The 26,722-nt window shown below is 36.4% G+C and overlaps 2 protein-coding genes across 3 annotated transcripts in view; one reads left to right on the top strand and one right to left on the bottom strand.

The window, feature by feature from the left end:
• Positions 1 to 25,988, bottom strand: part of EIF2AK1 (eukaryotic translation initiation factor 2 alpha kinase 1) — a 29,537-nt gene extending 3,549 nt beyond the window's left edge. The window contains exons 1-13 of one of the 2 annotated variants that reach the window (XM_020965288.2): positions 25,340 to 25,988; positions 19,634 to 19,792; positions 19,123 to 19,256; positions 18,681 to 18,718; positions 17,706 to 17,805; positions 16,589 to 16,669; positions 15,482 to 15,581; positions 14,918 to 14,981; positions 14,280 to 14,592; positions 13,803 to 13,914; positions 10,378 to 10,478; positions 1,907 to 2,021; positions 657 to 736 (exon numbers count right to left, since the gene is read on the bottom strand). In XM_020965288.2, coding sequence (XP_020820947.1) covers positions 657 to 736; positions 1,907 to 2,021; positions 10,378 to 10,478; positions 13,803 to 13,914; positions 14,280 to 14,592; positions 14,918 to 14,981; positions 15,482 to 15,581; positions 16,589 to 16,669; positions 17,706 to 17,805; positions 18,681 to 18,718; positions 19,123 to 19,256; positions 19,634 to 19,792; positions 25,340 to 25,757 — 1,815 coding nt within the window. In that variant the 5' untranslated portion in view covers positions 25,758 to 25,988. The remainder of the gene's footprint in view (positions 1 to 656; positions 737 to 1,906; positions 2,022 to 10,377; positions 10,479 to 13,802; positions 13,915 to 14,279; positions 14,593 to 14,917; positions 14,982 to 15,481; positions 15,582 to 16,588; positions 16,670 to 17,705; positions 17,806 to 18,680; positions 18,719 to 19,122; positions 19,257 to 19,633; positions 19,793 to 25,339) is intronic. The other variant, XM_020965286.2, reaches the window with a different exon arrangement.
• ANKRD61 (ankyrin repeat domain 61) lies at positions 3,606 to 9,392 on the top strand. Its single transcript, XM_020965289.2, has 3 exons — positions 3,606 to 3,821; positions 7,557 to 7,651; positions 8,429 to 9,392. Exons 1-3 carry the CDS (start codon positions 3,606 to 3,608, stop codon positions 9,372 to 9,374), a joined length of 1,257 nt encoding a protein of 418 aa, XP_020820948.1. The 3' UTR covers positions 9,375 to 9,392.
• Positions 25,989 to 26,722: the final 734 nt, after the last annotated feature.

Raw genomic sequence — 26,722 nt, 5'->3', positions numbered from 1 at the left:
AAAGTCCTAGCCAAGTTTATTTTGGAGGTAGATAGGATTTAACCATAAGGCATACCTTAGTTTTCTGTTGTCAAAACTGAATTATTCATCATAAATGAGGAACAAGTCAGGATGTATTTTGGAAAAGAAGTTATCTGAAAACATTCTCTCCTTTCCTTACATCCAGAGCATATCTGGATACTTTCCTTGTCTCCATCACACCCTGGTAGAATGTAAGCCACATGAGGGCAATAATTTACCTGATATTCTCTAAGATGTGTTGGGGCTTTTTTTTTTTTTAAAGATTAGAGCTTATTAAAAATTTATATTATACTCATTCAACATCACAGAAATTCCATTCTCTTAAACTATAAGCTTCCTTATAGTATCAAGCAACAACTCATTACCATATTTGTGAAAAAATGATCTCCTAGGAAGAACAGCTGCCTGACGTGAAGACTGCATTTTATAATAACAGCTTTTTATAAAACAATTCAGTACTGGCAGATATTTGGAAATAAAAGTACAGGAAATTCCAACTTAAAAAAAAAGCAAGACAGTTTTGTTAGTATGATATGCAAAGAGAAATTTATATTGCTCAGATGTTTTCTGAAACCTGTCTTAAAGAAGAAAAGCAAGAAATAGTTAAAAAAAAAAAACAAACAACCTGACCCTACCTTGGCATCATATTCAGATCCTTGCAGCTGTTCTGGTGAAGCATACAGACTAGTACCCACTCCTGAAGTATGTGTCAATCCTATAATTTGAATACTCTGATTATTATCAAGATATAAATCTTGGTCACAATTTCTTTTGCTATCTTAGTTTATCATTACTAACAAACCTTCACTGAATATTATAATTTCTAGAAGATTATTATACTTTAATCCTTCCATTATCCTCAGTTTCATATGTATGGGTACTTCTTCCTCCACAGTACAATTTATAATTTGTAATACCTATCGTTTGGTACTAGGTCTATGATAGTTGCTGTGACAATAAAATTCATCACCCTGAGGCCAACCTAGTGATAAGCATTTGAACTTGGCTAGATCAGTCTTCAGATGACAAACAGTCCATCACTTTCAGCCTGGCAGGACCCACCCGCCAAAGCCTGTGATCTGTTGGCACAGTCTTCAAGATCTCAGAGTTGCTTCCTACACTGGAAGTTACTGGAATAGGCAATTTTTTAAAAAAATATTTTATTTTTACCCCCAAATATATCTAAAAGCAATTTTTAAAATTTGGGTTTTCTTTTAAATTTTGAGTTCCAAATTCCATCCCTCCTTCTACTCACCTTCACTCCCTGAAATGGTAAACAAAACATTTCCGTATTTGTCATTTTGTGGAAGAAAACTTTAAAAAAAGGTGAAAAATAATACAATTGGCCTGTATTGAGACTCCATCAGTTCTTCCTCTGGAGGCGGATAGCATTTTTTATTCTGGGATTATCTTGGATCACTGTACTGCTGAGAATAGCTAAGTCATTCATAGTTGTTCATTGTACAATATGACTGTTACTGTATACTGTCATTTCCGTTCTGCTCACTCTGTATCAGTTCATGTAAGTCTTCCCAGTTTTTTCTGAAATCCTCCTGCTCATCACTTCTTGTAGCATAATAGTATATTCCATTACAGTCATATACTACAACTTGTTCAGTCATTCCCCAATTAATGGGCATCCCCTCAATTTCCAATTCTTAGCCACCACAAAAAGAAATGCTATAAATACCCTTGTACAAATAGGTCCTTTTCCCTTTTCTTTTTTCCTTATCTCTCTGATTTGCTGGATCAAAGTGCATGCACAGTTTTATAGCCCTGTGGGCACAGTGAGGGAAGGCAATTATTGCTGCTTAAAACATTTTTGTGAAGACTATATGTACAATGAGACATTTAATAAATGGTTTTTTGACAACAGAAAACTTACTTTTCCCATTTCTACTGGTCCATTCTGTGTCTTTCTGAATGATGTCTGTACAAGCTAGACCAAAATCTCCTATTCTTACATGATGGTCAGGGCCTTGAAGAAAGATATTTCTGGGCTACAAATAGACAAAACAATTCATTATCTTGGATTTCCATTTCATTATATCTACATACACATATATGTAATACAATATATACATGTATATATGTAGAGATGTGACATTTGTAAATACATTTTTTAAAAGATCAATAATAGCTAGCATTTATATATTGCTTTAAAGTTTGCAAAGCTCAAGTAGCTCATTTTATTTTCACGACAACCCTGTGAAGATGCTATATGCATATTTGAGATGTGGTTTGATCAGGAAACAGTGAAACTGACAGCTGCTAGAGTTGGCAATTATTAGCTTTTTGATTACTATGTCACATACTTGACTCATACTGAGCTTACAGTCCATTAAAATCACCAGATGTTTTTCACAGGAACTGCTACTGAGCCATGCCTTCCTCTGCTTGTGCTATTGTAAAAGTCAATTAAAAAAAAACAACTTTGTAGAACTTTACATTTATCCCTATTAAATTTCATCTTATTATATTTGATCCATAATTATTAAGTATATCCAAATCTTTCTCACCTCCACCCCCATCCAATGTGTTAGTTGTCAAATGTGACAAGGATGCCTTAAGCAACTTCATTCTTGTCACTTATCAAAGTGTTCAAAAGCACAAGTCAAGGACAGATTCCTGGATATTCTCCCACAGGCATCTCCAAAGTAACCCTGACCCATTACGACCACTCTTGGGATATGGCCATTAAGTCAGTTCTGAGAGGGCAGTTAGGTGGCACAATGGATAGAGCTCCAGCCTTGGAGTCAAGAGGACCTAACTTCAACTCTGGCCTCAGACACTTGACACTTAGTATCTGTGTGACCCTGGGCAAGTCTACTTAAGCCCGACTGTCTCATCAAAAAGCAAAAACAAAAAAACCAAGATAAAACAAAAAAAAAATTAAAAAATCAATTCTGATGCCTGTGCTATAAACAAACCTCGTTGGCAAGGAGAGATCAGGAGACAAATCAAATGAAAAAAAGACTGAGTATAAAATATCTTTCATATATTACATAATGAAAATTAAAATTTATAATTACAGGAAACCATCAGGCCTAATATATTGTCGAAATTATTCATGTACCCATGATGAAGTGGAAAAATAATGGAAGAGAAATATTCCACTAACATCCAAAATCATGCAGTTGACAGGCAAATTTCCTTGTCTGAAACAGAATTTGCATGTTAATTGACATTCTATAATCATTTTAGGTACAAATTTTTATTTTATGAGATATTTGCCATGTAGTTGAATTAGATAAGAAAACAGTTGTAGCTTATTTTACATCATGCTTATTAGGTCTTTTCACACAAAAGAATATCATCTAAGCAAAAAGCCCATTTAGGATTGACTATTTTTAGAAATTCCAATTAGGACACCACCAAAAAGTTATTTATTCCTCCAAGATACAAAATAGATCCTAAATATAAAATTTTGTTTTGTTCATAGGTACAGCTTTAAAAGCAGTAATTCCAAAACTGTTCTAGAACCAAACTGAATTATCAGAAAGAGTTTTAAATTGACCACATTCCACAACATACAGTTTCCCCTGAACTCTTAATTTCTCACTGTCTAAAAAGCTGTTTTTATCATGGGAAATATAACCAAAAGAGGAACTAGAGGCCCAGTAACTGACAGAGCCTCTTCTACTGAACCAGTAAGATCAAAAGCACTTCATACCAAGCTCTATGAAGCCATAATGAGAGAAGATTGTACTACCATTGAAACCCTACTAAGAAATCATCCTGTGAACCAACCAATGACTGTTTTGGCCAATTCCACATGCTACAGATTACTTCTGAACCAGGTGACTCCTTTTATACAGATAGGAAAAAAAATTACTCAGGAGTTTGAAAGATATTCATTCTTTAAGAGGCAGACATAAGCATCCTCTTCTTTTCTACTCTCCATATCAAACCCCCTTTACATCATCTTCCATTCTCTTCTCTTTGAACTCCACTCTCTGACAATCACCCTTCTTACCAGTGTGAGGGGTGATGAGGTACAGGAAAAGATGAAATATAAAACATTATGATAAAATAAAGTTCATGATCATGGTAGTGGAACACCAGTTGGTAATGGCAAGATCAAGGACATGACCCTCTATTTCTGTGTAGCTGAAGTAGTATGACGGAGTAGATTATAGAAAGTGAGTAAATTTAGGTATTGTAAAGATAGAAGGTTTCTTGATGAAACATAAATAAACCGAAAAACATAAATAAACTCCTCGTATGAGGAGTTGAGTGAGCCTAGCATTGAACTCCCTCAGGAAGCAAAAAATATTCCCCTTCCCCCTGTCCAGAGCCATGACCAGGAAGGAAATATAAGTAAATGTGCAACCAGTACTGGAAAGTGTGAGCAGGAACGCAGTGACATTAGGAGGGATCCAGGCCTCAGTGAATACTGTGAATACTAAGGAAAAGATGGAAGAAATGAGAAAGAAAAGATTTAAGAGGAAAGAAAGTTCATTAATTATTAAAAGGCATTTCAGAAGGTGTTAACCAACATGGAGTAGGATATGGGTGGGGGAGAGGAGGTTTTCAGTCAGGAAATAAGAAGGAAATAAGCAGCTGGGTATGAGAAACGAATACTGTACATCAGAAGCTAGGCATTCAGAATAACTGTGATGGACAGAGTATTGGGATGAGAGTATGCTAATCATTGAGGAAAGAGAATTCAAGAATGAGGCCTGAGAAAGCCACTGCCATTAAGAGATCACAGGTAACTTTGGAAAAAGTGGTTTCAGTTGAATGGTGGGATCAAAAGTCAGATTGCAAGATGCCAAAAAGTGAATGAAAGGGGAGGAAGTGTAGGCAACAAGTGTAGATGGTTTTTTCTAGGATGCTGGTTGTAATTTGGAGCAAAGATTTTGGAGGACAGCTTGAGGAAATAGTAAGATAAAGTAAGGGTTTTAGTTTTGTTGTTGTTTTTTCCAAATGGGGGGAAGATATGAGTGTGTTTTTTAGACAGAAAGGAAGGAGCCAGTAGACAGAAATGATCCAATCTGTTTACAAATCAGTTAACAAGCACTTATTAATGTGAATCATTTTACTGGGTTTGGGGATACAAAGATAAAAATGAAAGTTTCTACCCTCAAGGAACTTATATTCTTCAGTGAAATAACATGTACATAAAAGGCTGTGTGCTAGTCTCAGATCCAGGGTACCTTTCCAACCTTAGTCTTTCCTCCAGGGCCCTCCCAATGTTCTTCACCAGCCCTGTATCTTATCCACCTGACTCTTCAGCACTGTGAGCCTAAAGGACTTCTCCTGGAAGGCCTCCCCTGGAAGCCACTACAGGGACCAGACTTCCCCTTTCTCCCTCCCACTTCTTTCAGCATACCCACCTCACACTGCCATCTGATCTGATTCCCCAGGCCATACCCTTCCCCTGTCCCTGTCTTCTCTGAGACAGGCCTCCCAGGACACATCACCACCTGCCATGAGGTTGGACCTTAACATAAGACCCTGGACAATCTAATCACCTGGACCTTGCCTCCCTCATTGGACCTCTCTCCAACCACCAACTGAAACCACTCTTTCCAAAGTTACCTATGATCTCTTAATGGCCAAACCAATAGCTTTTTCTCAGGCCTCATTCTCGAACACTATGCAGTATGTGACACCATACTGCTCACTCTCTTCTCCTGGACACCTTCTTCTCTTGAGAAGATAATACTGCTTCTACCTACACACCTACCTGTGTGATTGCTTCTTCTCAGTGTCTTCTGTCAAATCATAATCCATGTCCTCTTTCCCTAATTGTGAGTATCTTCTATGGCTCCATCTTGATACCTTTTTGTTTCCACATTTTCTCTTTTGGTGACCTCATCCACTCCCATGGTTTCAGTTATCATCTTTATGCAGATGGCTCCCAGATCTACAGACCCAGTGTCTGTCCCTTTCTCCTTCTCTTCTCAGCTCCAGTCCTATATCACCAATTGCCTATTTGATATCTTGACCTGGATGTCCTATGGGAATCTCAAACTCAACTTCACCAAACATCCACCCACGTTATCAATCTCAGAGTCATCCTATATTCTTCATTCTATCAATCCCTATATCTAATCAATTGCCAATTACCTCTTAGAATCCTGTCTCCTTCAAAGCTCAACTCAACCAGCACTTCTTCCATGAGGTGCTTTCCTGACACGTCTTTCCTGACACTGCCTCCATGGCTACTAGTGCTTCTTCCCCCCCCCCCCCCCCGCCTCCCAAAAGTACCTTCTATAAGTATCTACTTATATGTATATATGTTGCTACCCCAATATAACTTATGCTCCTTGAGGTCATGGATTCTTTTCATCTTTGTCCACCTAGCGCAGTGCCTGAAATATAGTAAGTGTTGAACAATGCTTGTTGATTCCTCCAGCAGCTAGAAATAACCTTCTATTTCCTTTATATCTACTTACAAACATACTTTTCATTTCCCCTAACAGAATGTAAGCCCCTCAAGAACTTCTGCCGTTTCATATTTATCTTTATTTTTGGTGTCTAGCACAATGCCTGGCACTTAGTACACATTTAATCAATTATCTCTTGCATGAATGATTTGACTTTATTTAGCACTATGCTCAAACAGCACATGGTTTAAGATGCTAACTGTCAGGATAACTCAATGGGACTTAGCTCAACTTCTCTTCTATCACTACTCCCTATCGGTCTACCATAATAAATCTCTGATGACTTGTGAAGAAGCTCAGAAGCAACTGGTAAGAATAACATTAAACGTCACTCTTCTGGTCCTAAATAATTCTCGAGAAGACATCTCCCACATCTGCAGCACAGAGATAGGAAACCATGGTTGTGGAACACTGCATATAGTATCAGACTTTGTTGTTCAGTTTTGCTAAACAGTTTTCCCTCATCTTTTTAATTCTTTGTTAAAAGGGATGTTTCAGGGAGAGATACACTGGGAAATATAGATGATATAAAAATAAAATATATCAGTAATATTTACTTAAATATAAATACAAGTCATTCTTTACTTTGACCCCACCCACTTTCCTTATCTTGAAGACAAGCTGTATGTTTCCCCATACAGGAGGTCTAAAAAAAAGGGTCATAACTTTCAAAAATAATTGGTACACAGTTATATTAATCATATAAAGTACACACTGTATCTCTGACACCTAATCAAGCATGCAGTTTTTACAGCTGATTGTTGACTTTGTCAATACCCTTTTAAAAGCAAAATTTCTAGTTCTCAACCATTTCACCCACTGAGTTAATTTAGAGGTTAAATTACTTTAAAGTAATTATCATTTTAAAAGTATAACTGTTAGGAAAATAAGCACAGTTCTTTTCAGTCACCTCTACAAACGAATATTTTGGGCAAAATGTAGCCTCGTCTGTGCAATTTGAAATTGGAAAAGTATTGTGGTCATTTATAATAATAAAAAGAAAGGAATAATTTATTCAATTTAGAGCATAGTTGAATACTAAAAAAATCATACTAGTAAATATATCAACTAATATTTAAAGTGACAAACCATATGATCAAAGTGAACTTATTTCCTTCAAATATCTTTGCTTATATGCAGACACAATCTACCATTCCCATTCATCTGGCTGCTAAATATCGAAAAGCACAAAGTTTGCTTTGCTTGCTAGAACATGGTGCTGATCCAGAAATAAGGTGAATTATCCATTAGGTAATCATTTGTTACGTATTCAGTCAAAACTGCTCATAAGAACATATTTTAAGGAAGCTCATAGTTTAGGATATGACTATTCTTCAGGTATGTCTTGACTCATTCTTTATGTATAGACTGTATGACTAGTAAGGGTTATACTATAATGATTTGATTATTTCATTAACCTAATGATCAAAAGAATCTGGGTGCCTACAAATAAAACACTGTTTACTATAGCACAAGGTCTGACAAAAATAAGTTATTTGTTGACTGTCTACAGTGTGTTCAACAGTAAAAATCATGTTTCCTGACCTCAAGAAGCTTACAGTCTGGCTGGGTATGCTGAATGAACACATGTAAAAAGTAAATATTAAAAACTAAACTACATGATACTAAGTGCAACTGGGATTCCTTTTTATTCTGAAAGATATAACCACACTAATGAAGCAAAAGGCATTTTTTAAAATATGGTGGAAAAAACTGGGTTTTACAAGAGAAACATTTGCATTTCTTCTCCAAAATAAAGAAATGTGGGAGATCATCTTAGTTATAACTTTGGCAATAGAGCCAGATGTGGAACCCGTCCTACCTCCCATCTGGGTCAGCAGGATAGTAGGAGATTTAGAACAGATGGCCTCACTAATTCCTGGATTACTGGGTCTTGGTACCTGTTTCATTTAAAACAATTCCAACTGCCAGCACTTAGTACCAGTCCAAATGCCCCCTCTATTTATTAAATGCACATTTTAGAGCTAACTTGTGATTGATACATATTATAGGGACACCAGAGGTCACACCACACTTCATCTCATGCTCCTACATTGGCCAATTACCCCTGCCACTTGGACAGAACCAGTAAACCGTATTCAGAGAATCCTGACAGATATACAGAATCATGCTGTAATGTGTCTTCATATCTTATGTGAGCATGGAGCTCTGGTTAATGCTCGAGTAGACAATGACTGCAAATATTCACCGCTCCATCTGGCCATACGCTATGGTACCTATCCAGTTCTCTCCATTCTAACCCAGAATGGTGCTCATGTCAATGCCGTTGATGAATCATGCATGACACCCCTTCACATGGCTGCTGGCATACTGAACAAGGAGATGACTGAAACTCTAATTGCTTGTCGAGCAAATGTAAATTGTGCTGTCCCTGCTACCGGGAATACTGCCCTTAAACTGGCAGTATGTGCTGCATCAACTAAAGCAGGCAGGTTATTGGCAGCAGATATAAGCTGTATCCGTTTACTTTTAACTAATGAAGCAAAAGTAAATGCCCAGGATCATGAAGGACAAACTGCTATACATGAAGCATGTTTTGGAGGCAGAGAAGCAATAATTAATCTACTACTTGAATTTGAGGCAGATGTTAATATCTTAACAAGAAATGGAGAAGCTCCAATTTTTATGTTTCTTCAGCGCAGATCCAATATAAGAGATACAACACTGCTTGACAAGCTCCTCTATCTCTCTTATCCTCTGAAACTGACCAACAATCAAGGAATTCTACCTACAGGACTTCTACTACCAGAATTTCATCTACTAAAGGAAACCCTAATAAAGTTATCACAAAAACCTTTATCCCTACAGGTGATCTGTAAAAATAACATCAGAAAATTTTATGGAGAAAAATATAAACAACACTTAAAACAACTTCTCCCACTGAAGATATGGGATTCTATATACAGTTACTGTGACTTATCCCAACTCTTGAAATAAAACCTCATAATTTCATAGTTCCATAGCATTTCAGCAACTCAAATAGCATCTTCTGGTTAAAGAAGACTATTTGCAGTACTTTGTACATCTTGATTGTACAAACCATTGATTCCTAAACCTTTTTACAATAAATAAAAAATGATTTGCAGTATTAATTTAATTTTGTTTTCAAAGGTGTTTTTCTTTTGAAAATATATTTTTCATGATTTAGTTAATCTCTATATAAAAAGAAGAGTTTAAGCTATTAACAGAAAAGTTCAAACCTTTAGAGCAATAGAGAGTCCAAGACTTCCTTAAGATGTCTACTTGAAATATGGATGTACATCATTCTGGGTAATCAAAATGTGAAGAAGAAAAGTGCAGTGACTTTAAAAGATTTACTTTTTAAGTTAGATGTCAATTACCCAAGGAAAATGCCTTTGAGATAGATAAATGCATCATCAAATTCTATCTGTAAGGCTGCAATGATGTCTATAGCTCACAAAGCATTTTCACTGGTCATAACCACATTTGCAGTGATCATTTATAGTAATGATCATAGGATAATTGCTCTAGACGTGTAAAAGACTACAGGGGTCACTTAAACCAACCCTTCAATTGTACAGTTGATGAAATTGTGAGGTCCCAAGAGGTTAAGTGACTTGTACAAGGTCACACGGGGCAGAGCTGAGATTCTAAGTCAGGTCTTTTGATGCCAAACCTAGTGCTCTTTTCGTTGCACCACTGCATATAAGATAACTGAACACCTGGATTCTTTAATATAAGAGTAATATGGGATGCAGTATTTTCATTTCCCACTGCCTGTTTTTTTTTAACTCAATCTAAACATTTTCAGGTTCTGAGTCTGTAATGATTTGGAATAAAGGAAAGAGAGAATCAAAATTAAATGTTCACAGATGAAAAAATTTCCAAAAAAAGATTCATTTACTCCAATGAATCCTTAATGTTATAAGCTCTAACAGAAGCTACCATTTTTTCAAATCCTTTAGTTCCTCCAACTTACCTTGAGATCTCTGTGTACCACTCCCATGTTATGTATATAATATACACCTTCCAATAACTCTCGAAAAATTTTTGTTGCAACACTGCCCATAACATAAGGACCTTGGAGGGGAAAGGGATAAATCACGTTTTATTTATTTTTATTCTTATTCAAATGAGCTCTAAATACAATAACACCCCACATACAGAATGTGTAACATTACAGCTTTATGTTTTACATACACTTTTATGCAACATACAATAACAACCTAATGACTTCAGTCTACTCAAAAAAAGCCACAGACCTAAAGTGAAAAAGAATTCTGAGTCACCAAATGTCAAAATGCCAATGCATCAAAGCCAATGAATTTTGCTTAACTAAATTATCTCACAGGAGAAATTCTTAGACTTTAACTCAGGGATTATTTACTCTTATTTAATACATATGCTAACTTGCTTGGTTATATCATTTCTCAGGTCACAGACTGGAAGCAGCAAACTTCTATACGAAAAGATAACAGTTAGCTGTCACTTTTGAAAGCCTGTGAGGAGGGTGAAAATATATAAAAAGCAGAGACGTCTGAAGCTGTTTATATCTCAGCTACTCCTGCAGCCCTGGCTTTTATATAACTTTCCAGTTTTATTAGATCTTACTACTCTTCATTCATTCTATGGTTCGGACAAACTAATTTTCTTGCAGTTTCTCAAACACAACAAGCCATCTCCCAACTCCATGCCTTTGCACTGGCTGAGCCCCAGCCTGGAATGCCCTGCTTCCTCACCTGTCTCTTAGAATCTCTTAGAATCCTGTTTTCTTCAAAGCTCAGCTCAAATGCTATGTCCTATATTAGCTCTTTCCTGATGACTGAAGAACAACCAACAGTCATGATTATGACCTTGAGCCACCAAATAGAGGTTAAATGAACATACTCTTTTCAAGAAGACAGGGAAATATATAAGATGGTTTATTACTACAATTATTAAGGATATGTTAACAATAACATGACAATCATAATAAACCAAGTTATATGCTTATGTATTTATCTTTTCACAATTACTATTTAATAGTATAACAATAACTAACATTTTTCTAGTACTTCTCTCTCAACAATATTGCAAGGGAGAAACTGACCATGTTTTCATCCAAAGGTGAACCAGAGAATGTAGATCTAATATTTAAGTAAGGGAAAAGGACTTAAGAGGTCTCTGAATCCAAGCTCTTTATTTTACATATAAGGAAGCTTAAGTAATTTGGTCAAGGCCACATTAAAAGTTAGAACTTGGATTTAAATCCAGTTTTCTTCTCAGTCCAGATTAAACACTACTTCCATTTTACTGTGGTTAAAATACCAAAAAAGCATGCACTTGAAGGGTGTACATCAGTTATCTGAACAACGGATTTATTTCTATCCCATGGTTTAATGATCCCATATAAACAAGCAACAACAATAATGAAATTCTCAGTGAATTTATAGACAAATAATTTCCTATGAAAATAAATTAGAAAAAGCATCAGTGATTTTTAAAACCTACAGAAGTTTAGCAGATTATTCCACTACCCTATTAAGTAACTATTAAATCACATTCAAATTCCATAATGGCCCACAGTTCCAGGGGTTAAACCTATTTTCTGACAGTCTGGTGAAGCCGATGGATGGACTTCTCAAAATAATGTTTTTTAGATGCATAACATAAAACACATAAGATTACACAGAAAATTAATTTCACAGACCCCTTGAAATTTATCCATGGACTCCAGTATACGAAGCTCTGCTTTAAACTACAAACTATCCTACACAGATGATACTTCCCTAAAAATGTTTCAGGCTGACGTCATCACTTCAGTGCTGTAAGGCACAGAACTCTTAGGTCCCACCCAAGTTAATCTGTGCAAGTGCTTGAGAAGAATCAGACTTTTCTGAAAGAAAATATTAGCTTGCCCACATTGCCATACTGCCTATGCTGTGGTGAAGTGGAAAAGTTCCCCATACAGACAAAATGCCAGACAAAAAATGACTTGGGTTGAGTTAATATGGCAAAACTACTTTCCTTTCTGATTATTTAATAGTACCCAAACACTGCTAAGTACTTGTGGGATAGGAACACAAGTCATACTTTTAAACTTTCATGACAGAATGACAACTCTGCATTCTCACAGCTAGTATCTCAAGAATATGGCTGCCTGTGTTATCAATAAGATGGACTACCTGCATTACACACTACTGTTAGAGGCTATAAATCATGAACTGACAAAGTCTAACATTTGGCCATATCTTCTCTGAATCAGATATTCAGGTACTTTTGCTTGATTTTTTTTTAAGTTTTAGGCCAGTTAGGGTTAAGTGACTTGCCCAGGGTCACACAGCTAGTAAGTGTCAAAGTGTTTGGTCTGAAGTCGGATTTGAACTCAGGTCCTCCTGACTTCAGGGCCAGCGCTCTATCTACTGCGCCACCTAGCTTCCCCTGCTCGATTGTTCTTACAAGGGAAGTTCCAGTTTGGAAATGGGAGAAAATTTCCATAAAGAACTATGACAGAAAAACTGAAAGTATCAGTAAAACCTATTTTTGTGTTGTTGGGTTTTTTTTAAATCTAAGATTTTAGAAAATGTGATTAATGTTAATTATACATCCTTACAAAGGATGTATACTTTCTAATTCTATTACTATTAAGTTAGACAATCAGAAAAGAGAGTAGCTTTGTCAAATTAGCTCAACCCTCCCTTCACTATGATTTAATATTATGCCCTCAGACTTTACAGAGTTACATTAAGTAAAAAATCCAATTGAATATGATCTGTCTTTTGCCAAACTATAACAGAAAACATTACCTAGTGTTACACGGTATTCAACAAGCTTCACATGATAAACTCTTTGAATTTAGTTGTAGGAAAAAGTTTACTCTGCAGACAAATTTGTCTGGGTTATTTTGATCTGGCATCAGAAATTATAGAAAGCTGCTAGGGAACTCAATCAAGTTTAGTGTCCAACTACAACAATAAATTTACTTCAGGGACTTGGTAACAAAAATTCACTCTGATCTTTTAGCTAGCCTCTCTTCTTCTATTTTTATCTTTAATTATGTCATGTTTAATTTTGTGACCTCCCTCAAACGCTTTTGAAAATAGCAGAGCATAAATCCCTAATAAATAAGTCCATACAAAAGTAAACTAAAGCACTTGAAAATTTACATTTTTTTTAAGAAAAATATTAATTTCTTCCAATCTTTAGGCATTAACAGAATGATATACTCAAAGCTAGATTAACAAATCCCATTTAGATTACAGGAAGAGTACTGATGTAAAAATACATCTTTCTATTTCTAATGCCTGAAATTTACGTAGAATTTAACACTACATGAACTTTAAAAATGAAAGTAAAACAAAACAATTTACTGATTTTAATTTTTCAACACAGATATTTGAACATAAAATATAATATGAAACTTACAGGAAGGTTCAATTTTAGATGATCCCTTATTTTTATTTCGATCAACAATCCAGTCCCAAAGAGAGATTTCACATAGTTGCATCTGAATATGGAGCATGAGGTGATACTTCACCTAACATCAAATAATGATACAATGTTTCATAATTTACTAGGAATTACCACTTGGATAGTTTTGGATCTGCTGAGTAATCACGGCTGAGGACTAAGATCAGAGATCTTCAAAAGAGATCTGCTTTTTCTGTGATACCCATTCACTGGATATACTGAGTTCATATTTGGATTTTTCACACTACACATAATTAATTTTTTTTAACAAATCAGAAACTAAATTCAAGGTCTAAAATGCCAAGCCTCCATTCCAAAATGGCAAGTTATTTAACTCATAATCATCTTTTGTAACAAGTTAATGTTAGCAATTGCTTCTATCATCATAATTAATATGTATAAGATCAACATGGGAAGGGGCAGCCTACTTACCTCAGTCTGCCCAAGCAAGGCTAAGTTTTCTTCAGAAGATTCTTCAGTGGACGTAAAGTTCTCTTCTAGGTACGAATTATTCTCTTGCAGCACATGATGCTTAACAAATGATCTAGTAGATGTATTAACTAAGCAATTTTCTTGTGATTTATATTCAATGGCATCTCTCGTGATCAAATCAGTATAGTTTACTAACTTGTTATTTTGATTGTCAACCCAAGTTTCTGCAAAGGATTTTTCTTTTTCTGAGTCCAAATCAGCAAAAATAATGGATGAGCTACTACTTTCATCACTTTGAACATGACACTGATCTCTAAAGTAAAAGAAAGACAATGTAGAATCAATGTACAGAAAAGACAGTGTGTAACAAAATAGTGCCCTAAGTCAAACACCTCTAAGTCACAATGTCTATTTAAATACTGATAGGAGATAATCCGAGAAGGAAAATAGAATTTATGTCTTAGAATGGAAATAAACAAAAGGAAAGCAAGGCTCAATTATGGTACAACTACTTGGTCCCTAATAGCAAAACACAACAGTAACAATGCAAGAGTCACTAAGCAATACCTGACATTTATATATTTTTGGGAGTACCATACCCACTTACATGAGTCCAAATATTTAACCCTTTTTTATACCTGTCCTCTGTCTCATCAGATACCAACTGGAGAGATGGCAACTTGACAACAGAAAGTCTCTTATCTGTTGGGTAAAAAAAACCAACAACACAGAGAAATGTAAGGCCTTCAAAAATATAATGATATTAATGAAAAAGCATACAGGATCATAGATTTATAGCTGGAAGGGATAGCGGAAGCCACCCAATCTAACTCCCTCCTTTTACAAATGAGAAACTTGAGGCCCAGAGAGATCAAGTGGACTTGACCAGCTTCACAAAGGCAATACAAAATAACAGACCCAGGATTCAAATCCAAGTCCTCTCACCGCAAATCCAGCAGTCTTTCACCACATCTCTCTGGCCCAGGTTAGAGACACTTTGCTCAAACTTAAAGTGAAAAAAAATCACATTCACAAAGCTCAATTTACCAAACTACTGCTAAAAATACAGGCAAAAATGTTAATTTACCATGTCATTTCTGGTAAGGTACAAAAGAGCCAAGCTGATTCAAATGACTGCCATATGTTATTAGGAGGAGTTCCAAAACAGAAACATTTAACTGTTAGACAGAATAAATGTTCACCTTGTGGTTGGGCTGAATGAACATGTTCTATCCAAGCTGTGTGATAGCCTACAATGTTAGGGTGTTGCAGACCCGCCAGCACCTTAACCTCCCGAAGTACCTGGAAAAGAAAGTGGCTTAGATTGGGCTTTAAACAGTTTCTTAAAAGTTCAAAGCATCCACATCTAAAGAAAAAACTATGGAGTCTGAATGCAGATCAAAGCATACTATTTTCACCTTTAAAAAATCTTTTTTTCTTTCTCATGTATTTTCCCTTTGGTTCTGATTCTTCTTTCACAAGGTGACTTCACAACATGACTAATGTGGAAATGTGTTTAATATGACTATACATGTATAACCTGTATCAGATTACTTGCTGTCTTGGACGGAGGGTGAAGGAGAAAAAAATTTCGAACTCAAAATCTTATAAAAGTGAATATTAAAAAAAAAAAAAGAAATAAAGTACCAAAAAAAAGTTCAAAGCATTTACTACTATTTGTTCTAGAACAAAACATATGAAACTTCTGGGGTTTTTGGAATTCTAACGCTTGCATAGAAAATTTTTCTGCATTTTTTATTATGGAAAGGAAATAAATACCAACTATTAATGAACATAATAGAAACAGTATCTCACACTGTGTACATTTCAAAGCACTTTCATACACAGTCTTCCCTGGAATGTCAGAGATAATATAGGAGAGACAGACATTACTTATCCCCATCTTACACGTAGGGAAAACAAAACAGAGGGGGTAAATGACTAGCCTAATGTTACACATCAAGTCAATGATGAAACTTCAGGAGCTGAACTCCAAGTCTTGAAACATCTACCACTAAGCTCTTTCATAACATGCTCCATCCCTTTATTACCAAGTAAACGTGCTGATAGCAGACATTCATTTTTTCAATTTCCCAAACATGACACAGAAGCACTGCTAGATCACGAAGTGCCTTCTAAATCACCAAATAAAAAATGAAACTATATTCTGGGCAGTTTAGTGTATCAGAGTCAAAGTATCTGAACCTGATTCTTATGTATATTATCTATATGTCGATTTGTATATATACAATTCAATTAGAATATTAGATCAAATTAAAGTCTTTTTCAAAAGCCTTAAAAATTCTTACCTTCATACAATCCTTTTTAGAAGCTTTCTTAATCAGAATTTTTTTAATTGCATAAAATTGCCTATCTAATTTGTTCTTGACCTGAAATTTACAGAAAAGACAAAAATTATCATATGTCAATGATACAAATACATTTATATATTTCAGAGAATCTAAACTCACTAATTAGGTGAATCCAAATTTGAATTTTTAATATATTTTTGTATGTTTTAGGCTCTGTGTTCTAGCAGAAGTATGAAAATTCAGAACTGGAGCTGGTGCATTTAATGATATTTAATGCTTTCCACAAACCCATTCAATTCAACAAACATTTATTTGAAGAATTTCAGGGAAAGTCTAGGGGGAAGGGGAAAATCAAGACACATTTCATGGAAGGGGTGGCACTAGATTTGGGTCTGAGAATGAATGAAGATTCCCAAGAGCTTGAAGCTTAAGAGCATAGGACTTAAGAGCTTCCTTAGAAGGAACCTTGCCATTTCATCTAGTCCAACCTCTTCATTTACAGGGAGGCTCCAAAAGGGTTAAACTGACACTTGCCCAAGGTGACATAGGTAAATGACAGAGACAGGCCTGAAGCCCACATCTTTGGACTTCAAATTCAGAGCTCTTTCAACCACACCAAGCTGCCTCTCCTTCCAGATTTAATTAAATGGTTGCAAATGCAGCTCAGGAAGAGGTAGCCTGAGGCCAAAATAGTATAGTACAATGATGTCAAACTCAAATAGAAATAAAACTTTGTGGGCTACATACTGATATAGAAAATCACAAACTGACATCATCTATGCTATATACTGTATTTTCATTTATTTTCTTAAACATTTCCAAATTATAAATTTTAATCTGGTTCAGAACATTACAGCTATATTCGAGGCTGTAAGTCTGACACTTCTGAGATGGTGGATTAATAATACAAAGAAACTCCTGAATAAAATGACAAAATCTAAGGACTCTACCTGAATCAATGAACCTGGTCAAAAGAAACCTCAATTCTAATTATTTAATTATGTCCAAAAATTCTTAATAAGATCCTAACTCAAGTTATTTTTGGAAACTTCAATTCGAGAGTTCACTTTTGTTAAAGATCATAAAATCTGAATTAGTCTAAAAGTATAATCACCTTGTACACTTTCCCATACCCGCCCTTTCCTAGGACAGCAATTTCCTCAAACTCATTTAGATAACGAGAAGTTTGTGCTTCAAAGACCACCTCTTTTGCTCTAAAAGTTAAAAAAAAACAAAATTCATATTACGTGGGATATCTTATATGCTTGTAGTATCGTTCAAATTAAAATTACAGCAAAACCTGATTAATTTGGAGTCTACTTCAGATTTGCAACTGGTGACAACTATGATAGGGGCTGAGTTAAGGTTTCTATTTCTACTATTTATAAAGAAGTTCTGTGATAAACAAATGAATAGTGTAAACAGTATTGGAGGTAGAGTATTAAATTGAGATGACAAATTTTGCTCCAGTACCTTCAAATATCTTGGAAAAGTTTGTTTCGTGTATGGATATATATGTGGATATACATGGATATATATGCATGCATGCACACATAGACACACATACGCGCACGTGCGCATGCACAGATGTACATAGGTATATCTAAATAATAACTCTTCTTCTCTTTAAAACAGGTCCTTTAAGGACTTCTACTGAGTCACAGTTGGTTATCCAGTTACAATTATTGCATATACTTAAAAGTAACAAAAAAAGTGACCATTTAAAGTTATTTTCTAATTTAACCTTTTTTTACAGCTTCAGTAAGCTCAAATTCTATAGCATTCTCTGAGGGGAATAGATCAGGGGTGGGGAACCTGCAGCTTCAAGGCTACATGTGGCCTTCTAGGTCCTCAAGTGCAGCCCTCTGACTGAACCCAAACTTCACAGAACAAATCCCCTTACTATTAAGGATTTGTTTTGTAAAACTCAGACTCAGTCAAAAAGCTGCACCCAAGAACCTAGAGGACTAGATACTTCAGATGCCAGTACACTGTACCATAGTGTTGCCATCAACACTGCCTGAAAAATTTGGGGCCCTTGAATAGGTTGTTTACAACTTATGATGATCAAAAAAGCATAAGAAAATACCTGACTTTATGGATATGAGGGTATCCTTCATGCTGAGCCTAAAAAAAAATCAATTTTAAAATTATAAAAAATGATCTTAGCTTTTCCTTAAATAACTCCCATATAAAATGTAAATGCATCAATGAATAAAAGCTAAACAACAATATATTAACCAATAATTCCAAGTACATTAGCTACTTGGGGGAAAAAAATCTAATAAGCTTTCAATGATAATAATAGGTTTCATTAAAAGCAGGACAGATGTTTCCCTCAACAAAAAGTATTAGCAATGCTCCTGGTTTCCTTCTACAAAGTTAGAGCTTTCAAATAATGGGAAAAGTTTTTATTTTCATTGGATATTATTTTTACATGGAGATTTCAAGGTATTTTAACATATAATTTTTACTTTGAATTCAAATATACTATTATAATAAAAAGAGAGAATTGGGAGTACAAAAATTACCTCAAGAACTCTCTGCTTAGCTATTCTCATTAATTCAGTAATAGCTTTGTTGTGATGCAGCCTCAAAGAACTAAATTCTTCACTGCAGGCGAAGGAAGACAACAGTCCCATTTTGGTAAAAGTCTGACAAAGTACTATAAAAACAATGTAGAAAAAAATAATTATTTGACTAGAAATCTTGACTATAACAGCACAAAGAGACAAGACTAGACTTTTAAACTATTTCTATATCACCTACCTCAAAAGGTAGGAAGCATTTTACATATCTTAAAGAACTATATAAAAGTGAATTATTTTTAGAAAACAGGTAAAATTCTGATAAATGTATATATACTGTGGATACAGGCACACACATACAATACAACATACACATATGTACACATACACATACAAGGGCATACACACATATACACTTACATTTTTCTAACAGCTAGAACAAACCTCCAACACATAAACAAGTTATCTGGTTTTTACAAACTGTAGTAAATGAAGTTGGTTTATTCTTACTAACATGTGAACACCTGTCTTGAACGATGAGGATCTGGTTCATGCACATGGCTCAAGTGCTCTAACAAAGAAACAAGCAATAGCTGGTTTGCGATTGCAGAGGGAAAAGTTGAGTGAGGTAGAGGTCCTCTCACAGCCTGGAGTTCTGCAGGAACATCAGATTCTAAAAATAAAAAAGGAATACCTATTTTAAATGAATTACAAAGATTTTCTGTGATGATAAACAATACAAGTGTGAGCAAACAATAATAATAATGCACACATTGTTAAACATTTAAGTCTGGAGACGAAAATAACAAGAGCAGAGTGAAGTTAAATAAGGAAAAATTCCCTGGCAAAAGGTTTTAAGTTACATTCTAAAAGAAGCAACAAAGCGTGGCAGAGAAGTAGGAGGGCACATAGAGCGTGAGGGCTGGGATAGAGAACAACATGAACAGAGGCGCATTTAGGCACAAGGGCAGCAACAATTAAGTGGGGATATGGTAAACATATTTGCTTAGCTACAAGGATAATTCCATGTTGAGAAATACACATGAAAAAAAGTTGGTGCGATTGGGGCACAGAACAATTTGGTAGAAGGCCTTGAGAAGTTTATATTTCACATAACAAACCACTGTAAACTCCTAAATAGAGGACCTAAATAATGAAGTAATGAGTACAATTACTCTAGCAGTTATGTTAAAATGTTTTGGTGGGATTAGACACCAAATTGGGATACAAGCTAGGAAGCTATTGCAATAGTCCAAGAATAGAGTAAATCCACTTACTGTGGAAATAAAGGATCAAATCCAAAGATAGAGGAGGAAAAACTCAAAGCCTTAGAAATGAGTTAACTGTAGGCAATGGGAGAGATAACACTATGCCTTCAAACATGGATACCTCAAAAGGATGGTATTATTGATGGTAACACCGAGAAATTGGTAATCAGTGACTATGAAAAGGGAAGACAAACTCCTTTTTCAATATGTCAGATGTCAGTGAGACAGTCAAGTGAAAATTTCCTGTAGCCTAGTGGCAAAATAAGAAAGGACCCCAGGTACAACAGGTACAGGGGGTAGAGATTTTGACAATTAAATATACTGGTTATATTGTGCTATAAGAAATGATGAACTGGCTGACTTCAGAAAAACCTGCAGAGACTTGTATGGTCTGATGATGAATGAAGTGAGCAGAACCAGGAGAACGTTGTACACAATAACAGTCAAGATGTGCGATGACTAATATTGATAAACTTAACCCTTCAGCAATACAAGGATCTAAGACATCTCCAAAGGCCTCGTGATGGAAAATGCTATCCACATCCAAAGAAAGAAATATAGAATTTGAATGCAGATCAAAGCATACTATTTGCTATTTTTTTTTCTTCTGTTGAGTTTTGTTTTCTCTTTCTGGTGGTTCCTCCTATTGGTTCTAATTCTTACTTACAACATCACTAATGTGAAAATATGTTTAATAGGACAAAAAATACACTGGTTAGCTGAAACCACAGAGTGCCAGCCTTACGTGACTAAGTGTATTATTAAGAGAAAAGATGAGAAGATCTAGGACGAATGGTTAATGTATAAGAATGAGAAAAATGAGTAAGGCAAACAGTAGTAGAAGGAAATATAGCACAAAGTTAAAGAAAAATAGTAGAAAGCTCAAGAAACTAGGCATAGTCACTGGAGTCAAATGCAACTGAAAGGTTCAGAAGGATAAGACTTGCAAGGAAAGCACCGGATTCCACTAAAAGGTCACTGGTAACCTTAGGGAGGATAGTTTTTAATTCAAATCAATATCATCATATTGACAGAGCCCTGAGTTAGACCTAGATTTGAGACCCTGGCTCAAATCCTAGTCTTTGCCACTTAACGTATCACCTTTAACCTCTTGTTGACCTAGATTACTTCTGAAATCTCTTGCAGTTCTGACATTCTATAATTCTATTACTGTAAACATGTATATATGTCTACTGTGTACAGGGTACATCCTGGACAAGTTACAAAGATTAAATTAAAAACTGCCCTTGCTTTCAAAGAACTAATAAGTTAGCAACAGAGAAACAATACATATAAATAATATCAGCAGTTCATTGCTGACAATATACTTTCCTTGTAAAGATACTGTGAGATAACTATTTCAAGTATAATTATCTCCATTTTATAAATTAAAAAAATCTAAGGTGCAAAGAGTCTTACAGTCAACAAGCTAGCAAGTGACTGTCTGGACTGAGATCAAGTCTTATGACTAAGTCCTGTGCTATTCCCATTAAATCTCTCCAAACAACCCTTAACAAACAATATCAATAAGAGCTACAGTGAAAGAACACTGGCTTTTCTCTGGAGCCAGAGGATGCAAATTCAAACCTTACCTCTGACACTACCCATGTGACCTCAGTCAAATCCCTTAACCTTCCACGGGCCTCAATTTCCACATATAAAAAGTGAGAGTATTGCCCTGTATGGCCTCCAACTTCATTACAGCTCAAAGTCTATGATCCTAGTACAGAGAATCCAGTGAAACAAAAATAAATACTTGGGGAGGGAGGGAGAGTGGGGGCTTGCAGGTGAAAGAATCGGGAATCTTTATGGGCTGGGTCTTCATCGATAGATAAAACTTCAACAAGTGAAGACCAGGATGAAGTTTAGGGGGAAGGCAGAGCTGTCATTCTAGGCATAGCAAAGGCGTAACCACAAAGGTGAAGCAGGGATGAGAGAAGCACAAGTAATCCAATTTGGCTGGAGCACAGATTATATGAGGAATAGTGAGAGATAAGGCTAAAAAGACAAACTATGGAGGATCTTAAATGACAGGCTAAAAAGTTTTTTTTTTAATTTTATTTTATGGAAGAATTTTGAGAATAGGAGTAACAAGATCAGATTTGTACATCAGGAAGATTAAGCTGTTAACAATGTAAAGGAAGAATTGGAAGAATTAAGACTGAAAATAGGGAGACTGGATTCTTTTAGTGTAATCGTAAAGATAAAAACCAGCCTGGCAAGATGTTAAGACACAAGTATCAACGAAATGAAAGTAGAAAGTAGTCAACTCCGTTGACAGTTATTGAAAGGGAAGAGGAGACAGGTTTCCTTATGAGGCAGAAAGGAAATGACTTCTGAGGATAGGAAGGTAGAGATATTCTGAGGTAGAAAGTAGGGGCAATCAAAGGTCAAGGGAGAAAGTGAAACAGCTCTACCACTTAGTATACTATTTAACTTTGCTGAGTCTTGGTTTCCTCATCTGAAACACTTTCACAGGGTTGTTGTGAGAGCCTAAAGAGTTCATGAAAAAGCACATTATAGTATAGTGGGAGGAACACTAGATTTTAAATCTAAGGACCTGGGTTCAAGACCCAACAGCTCTGCAACTTACTACTTGTGTCTAACCTCTATGAATCTCTAAGTTTCCTTATCCGTAAAAAAGGGGAATAATGAAATTTAAATATACCCATCTCACACAGTTCTGAGAAAAGTGCCTTGAAGGTCTTAAAATGCTATATAAAATTGGGTTACTTTGGAAAAGTGATATTTTTAAAGAGTCATAGTTATAACTCTCAGAATTTAGTAATGGCAGAACCACACCATCTACTTCACAGCTGACTTAGATAAACTTTAAGTTAAGCCAGTTAAATGCTGCAAACGAGGGGGTTGGACTAGACGAACTTATAGCTATAAATCTACGAGCTCCAACACAAATACAGGAAATAAAGAGGAGTTTATTATTGCCCTTATGAATATAACAACAACAATTCACATTAAATACTTCTTTTCTTAAGTGGATTAGCAGATTAAAGGCTTAGAGTTTGGCAGCCTGAGAAAAGTGGAAAAAGCTAATATTATAATGCATTACTCTCTTATTAAGTAACTTGGGATAAGTCATTTAACTTCCCTGTATCAGTTTCTTCATTTAAGAAAATGGAAAAACACCTCTTGTATTGTCTTTACTTTCTAGAGTATAAATTTCTAAAAATATGTTTATACTTACTATGAGACTCTCAAAAGGAACAGGTTCTATGTAAGCTCAACATCATTATTAATAACCCAGTCTCAGAAGAAAAATTTTTTTTACAAGGTAACCACAATTTACTCCTTTCAGGAATAATCTTGAGCTCACAGAAAACCTTATCACAAGACTACAGACAAGGTATACTTACATGTTTACAGATGAGCTTCTTTCGTGGATTATCTAAGGCTTTACATTTTTTGCAAATTCATTTAAACTTGCCATCTTACTTGTCCATTAAAATGAAGATAAAATTTGCAATTTTCCCTCTTACAAATGGGAACAAATTGAGTTACGGATTTAAAGCCTTAAAGGTCATCTAGTCAGTCTCCTTTATTTTACCTATTACTTATACAGGTAATAAGGGTAAGAGCCATACTCAAAATTCAAGTCCTCTAACTCCATAACCATTATTCTTGCTACTATACCATTCTGACTCCCACTTAAAATACCAAGCATAATAATATGCATATTCTCTTACTTTTATTTTCTTTTATGGGTGAAAAAAATTATATAAAGTGATATACACTACCTCATATTATAAGGTGTACTACTCTAATTAAATAATTTGAGGCAAGTCATGTATGTTCCTAGCATTTACTGTTATAAAAGGGTTTTTAAATGATTTAGTTTTTGGTTATCAAATTCGTAGCATACATGATGACATTTACTGTATGTCTTAAACTCAAAAAAATTTGACATGTTCTATATAGGCATTTTATTCAAACTCCAGTAAAACCTAGCCAATATTCTTCATTCCAAATGCCACCTAAAAGCATAAGAACTGACAACTGCTAATTATGTGACATATCGTTCCTCTACTAAAATGCTAGGTAATTTGAACTTGTTCAATTTTCAGTCCGATTCTCCAATCCCCCTTATGTTCTCTATAGAACAGGCTTGTTGTCTCAATGATGTCATATCTACAAAGGTTTGTCACCTTTCTCCTCTGGATTATAAGTTTCTGGAGACAAAGGTATGTTTAAAACCATGAATAACCCTTAGCTTCTGGCACAGAGCCCCGCATTTCCTTCTGGTTGTACTTTACAACTGATAAAAAGCTGAATGGGTTATGTTTTGCATCACTCTAAGCAGTCTCTAGTTACATCACTGTCAAGGAAGCAAATAAACAACATGAACTGAACAGTAAAACTTGGCTGCTATGGCTGTCCAAAGATGCCAAGAGGTTGGGGACGATATCACCACTAAAAAAATTCTTTACTGACCTTTTGCCTCTGCAGTAATAAATGCGTTTTCATTTATTCATTCGAGGCGAAAGCATATCGAATTTTTCGTCTCTAAGGGAGACAAGTTTTGCACAGGTCGATTTACCTGGTTCCTTCATTTCAGCTGTCACCTGAACCTCTGGGACAAGCGCACAAGCTGAGACATGTCTGACAAAAGGATAGAAAAAGAAGTGTACGTATGTGTATGTGTGTAGGAGTGTGTGTGTGAGAGAGAGAGAGAGGGCCGGGGAAGGAAGGACGCAGTAAGTTTGGAGAAAAAAGGCGTTTAGTTCAAATTATTACTAGGTTCTACCGTGCCAAGCGCTGGGGAGAAGTGCTGAAGACCTGCTTCGGCTAAGTGGGATTTTGTCTTGTTCTGTTCTGTGCTGTGTTTATCTCTTCCCACCACCGACGCTGTGAGATACCGGGGTCCCCAATGTTCCCGGTCCCCGGGCCTAGGTGCAGCCCAAATCCCCACGTTCCCACAGCCCAGATCCGCTCACCATCATATCGAATGTCCGACCCCTCCTGGGGGAAATCTATGGCAGGCGGCGGTGGCAACCCGGCGGCTCCGGCGCCCTTCGCTTCACATTCCTGGGATCCGGAGTCATCCCCGAGCATCTCCCGCAGCACAGGGGTGGCTGCCCCATCCAAGGGCTCCGCGGAGAGCTTCGACCCAATCCGCCGCAGCAGCTCTGCAGAGACTGCCAGCCTCTCGGATGAGGAGGAGGAGGCTCTACATGCCCCCGGAAGTGACTGACTCACGGCCGGAAGTCCACTTGGTGCGGAAAAGAAGTTGGCCGCGCCTTCCTGGAGCCGAAGCGGCACCACCGTGCGCCCCCTTCCGGGATGAGGGAAGAGCGTGGACGCGACGACCCCTGCCGGTGAGTGCGTGAAATAGCTCGTCTCTGGACGCGGCATGACCCCTGCTCTCTCCCTCCACCCCGCCCCCACAAAAAAAAAAATTATGGAGGCTACGGTTTCCGGGAGTCTCTTGTCCCATCGCCTTCCCTTCTGGCGCACAACCCTACACCCATCCGCCTGGTGGAATAAATCGGTGCCACCACATTTCCAACACCCCCACGAAACGAAGCAGGCTTGGGACAAGAACAGGAAGGCGGAAAGAAGTGCCCTCCCAGCTCCCAAACTCAGCGAGATAGCCCCTCCTCGGGAGGGTGGGGGGGGTGGGGGGGTGGGGGCGGGGACAGACCTGCCTCCATTTGTCTGCGACTTGGCCTCTCCCGGAAATCCGGGAAGAGGATTATGGGTAGTGAAGAAAACTTCCATTCCCCGTGTTCCCCTGCTTTCCTTCTTTTTGCGGGGTCTGGGGCCTAAAGGCTTCTCAGCCCCCTTTCTTGTGGTGAATTCCGCCTGGAGACACCTGGGCGTCACAATAATGTCTTAAGTACATAAAGTAAAATATATAATTTACAAAGGAAGTCAGTTATATTTAAATAAAGATGTAACATTTCCCATCCGAATTCAAGGACCCATTCCCTTGAAATTATTACACAGGCTTCAGGTTAAGAACCCTTGATTTAAACTATATGAGAACGGAGAACCCCAAACCCCAAAAGGAATTGCGTTGATGCCCTAAAATCTAGATAAATCTCCTGTTTGGGGAGGGAGAAACCAATTTTACAGCCCACCTCTACCCCCATGCAAATTGTTAACAAACTAGGGTGAATAGCAAAATGAACTTATATTTTCAACAACTCTTCATAATAAAATCCACATCAGGATATTTCCCACTTGGATATGAGTAAAGCAATATCCGATTTGGCTTTATTCTATAATTTTAACATGTTTTAAAGTAATATGATTTCTCCCAAAGGAGGACTTATGGAGACTTAAAAGCCTTTTTTTATAGTCTTGAGTCCTCTTAA

This window comes from Phascolarctos cinereus, unplaced genomic scaffold (genome assembly GCF_003287225.1).
Source record: "Phascolarctos cinereus isolate Bilbo 61053 unplaced genomic scaffold, phaCin_HiC Scaffold_4;HRSCAF=312, whole genome shotgun sequence".
NCBI lineage: Eukaryota > Metazoa > Chordata > Mammalia > Diprotodontia > Phascolarctidae > Phascolarctos > Phascolarctos cinereus.
The sequence above is the reverse complement of the archived record's forward strand: the minus strand, read 5'-3'. Positions and strand labels throughout refer to the sequence as shown.

Coding starts and splice junctions, on each gene's coding strand:
- ANKRD61 (XM_020965289.2), top strand. CDS start 3,606: ATGGGAAATATAACCAAAAGAGGAACTAGAGGCCCAGTAACTGACAGA. Junction 3,822..7,556: donor ACAGATTACTTCTGAACCAG/GTGACTCCTTTT, acceptor GCTTATATGCAG/ACACAATCTACCATTCCCAT. Junction 7,652..8,428: donor GGTGCTGATCCAGAAATAAG/GTGAATTATCCA, acceptor TACATATTATAG/GGACACCAGAGGTCACACCA.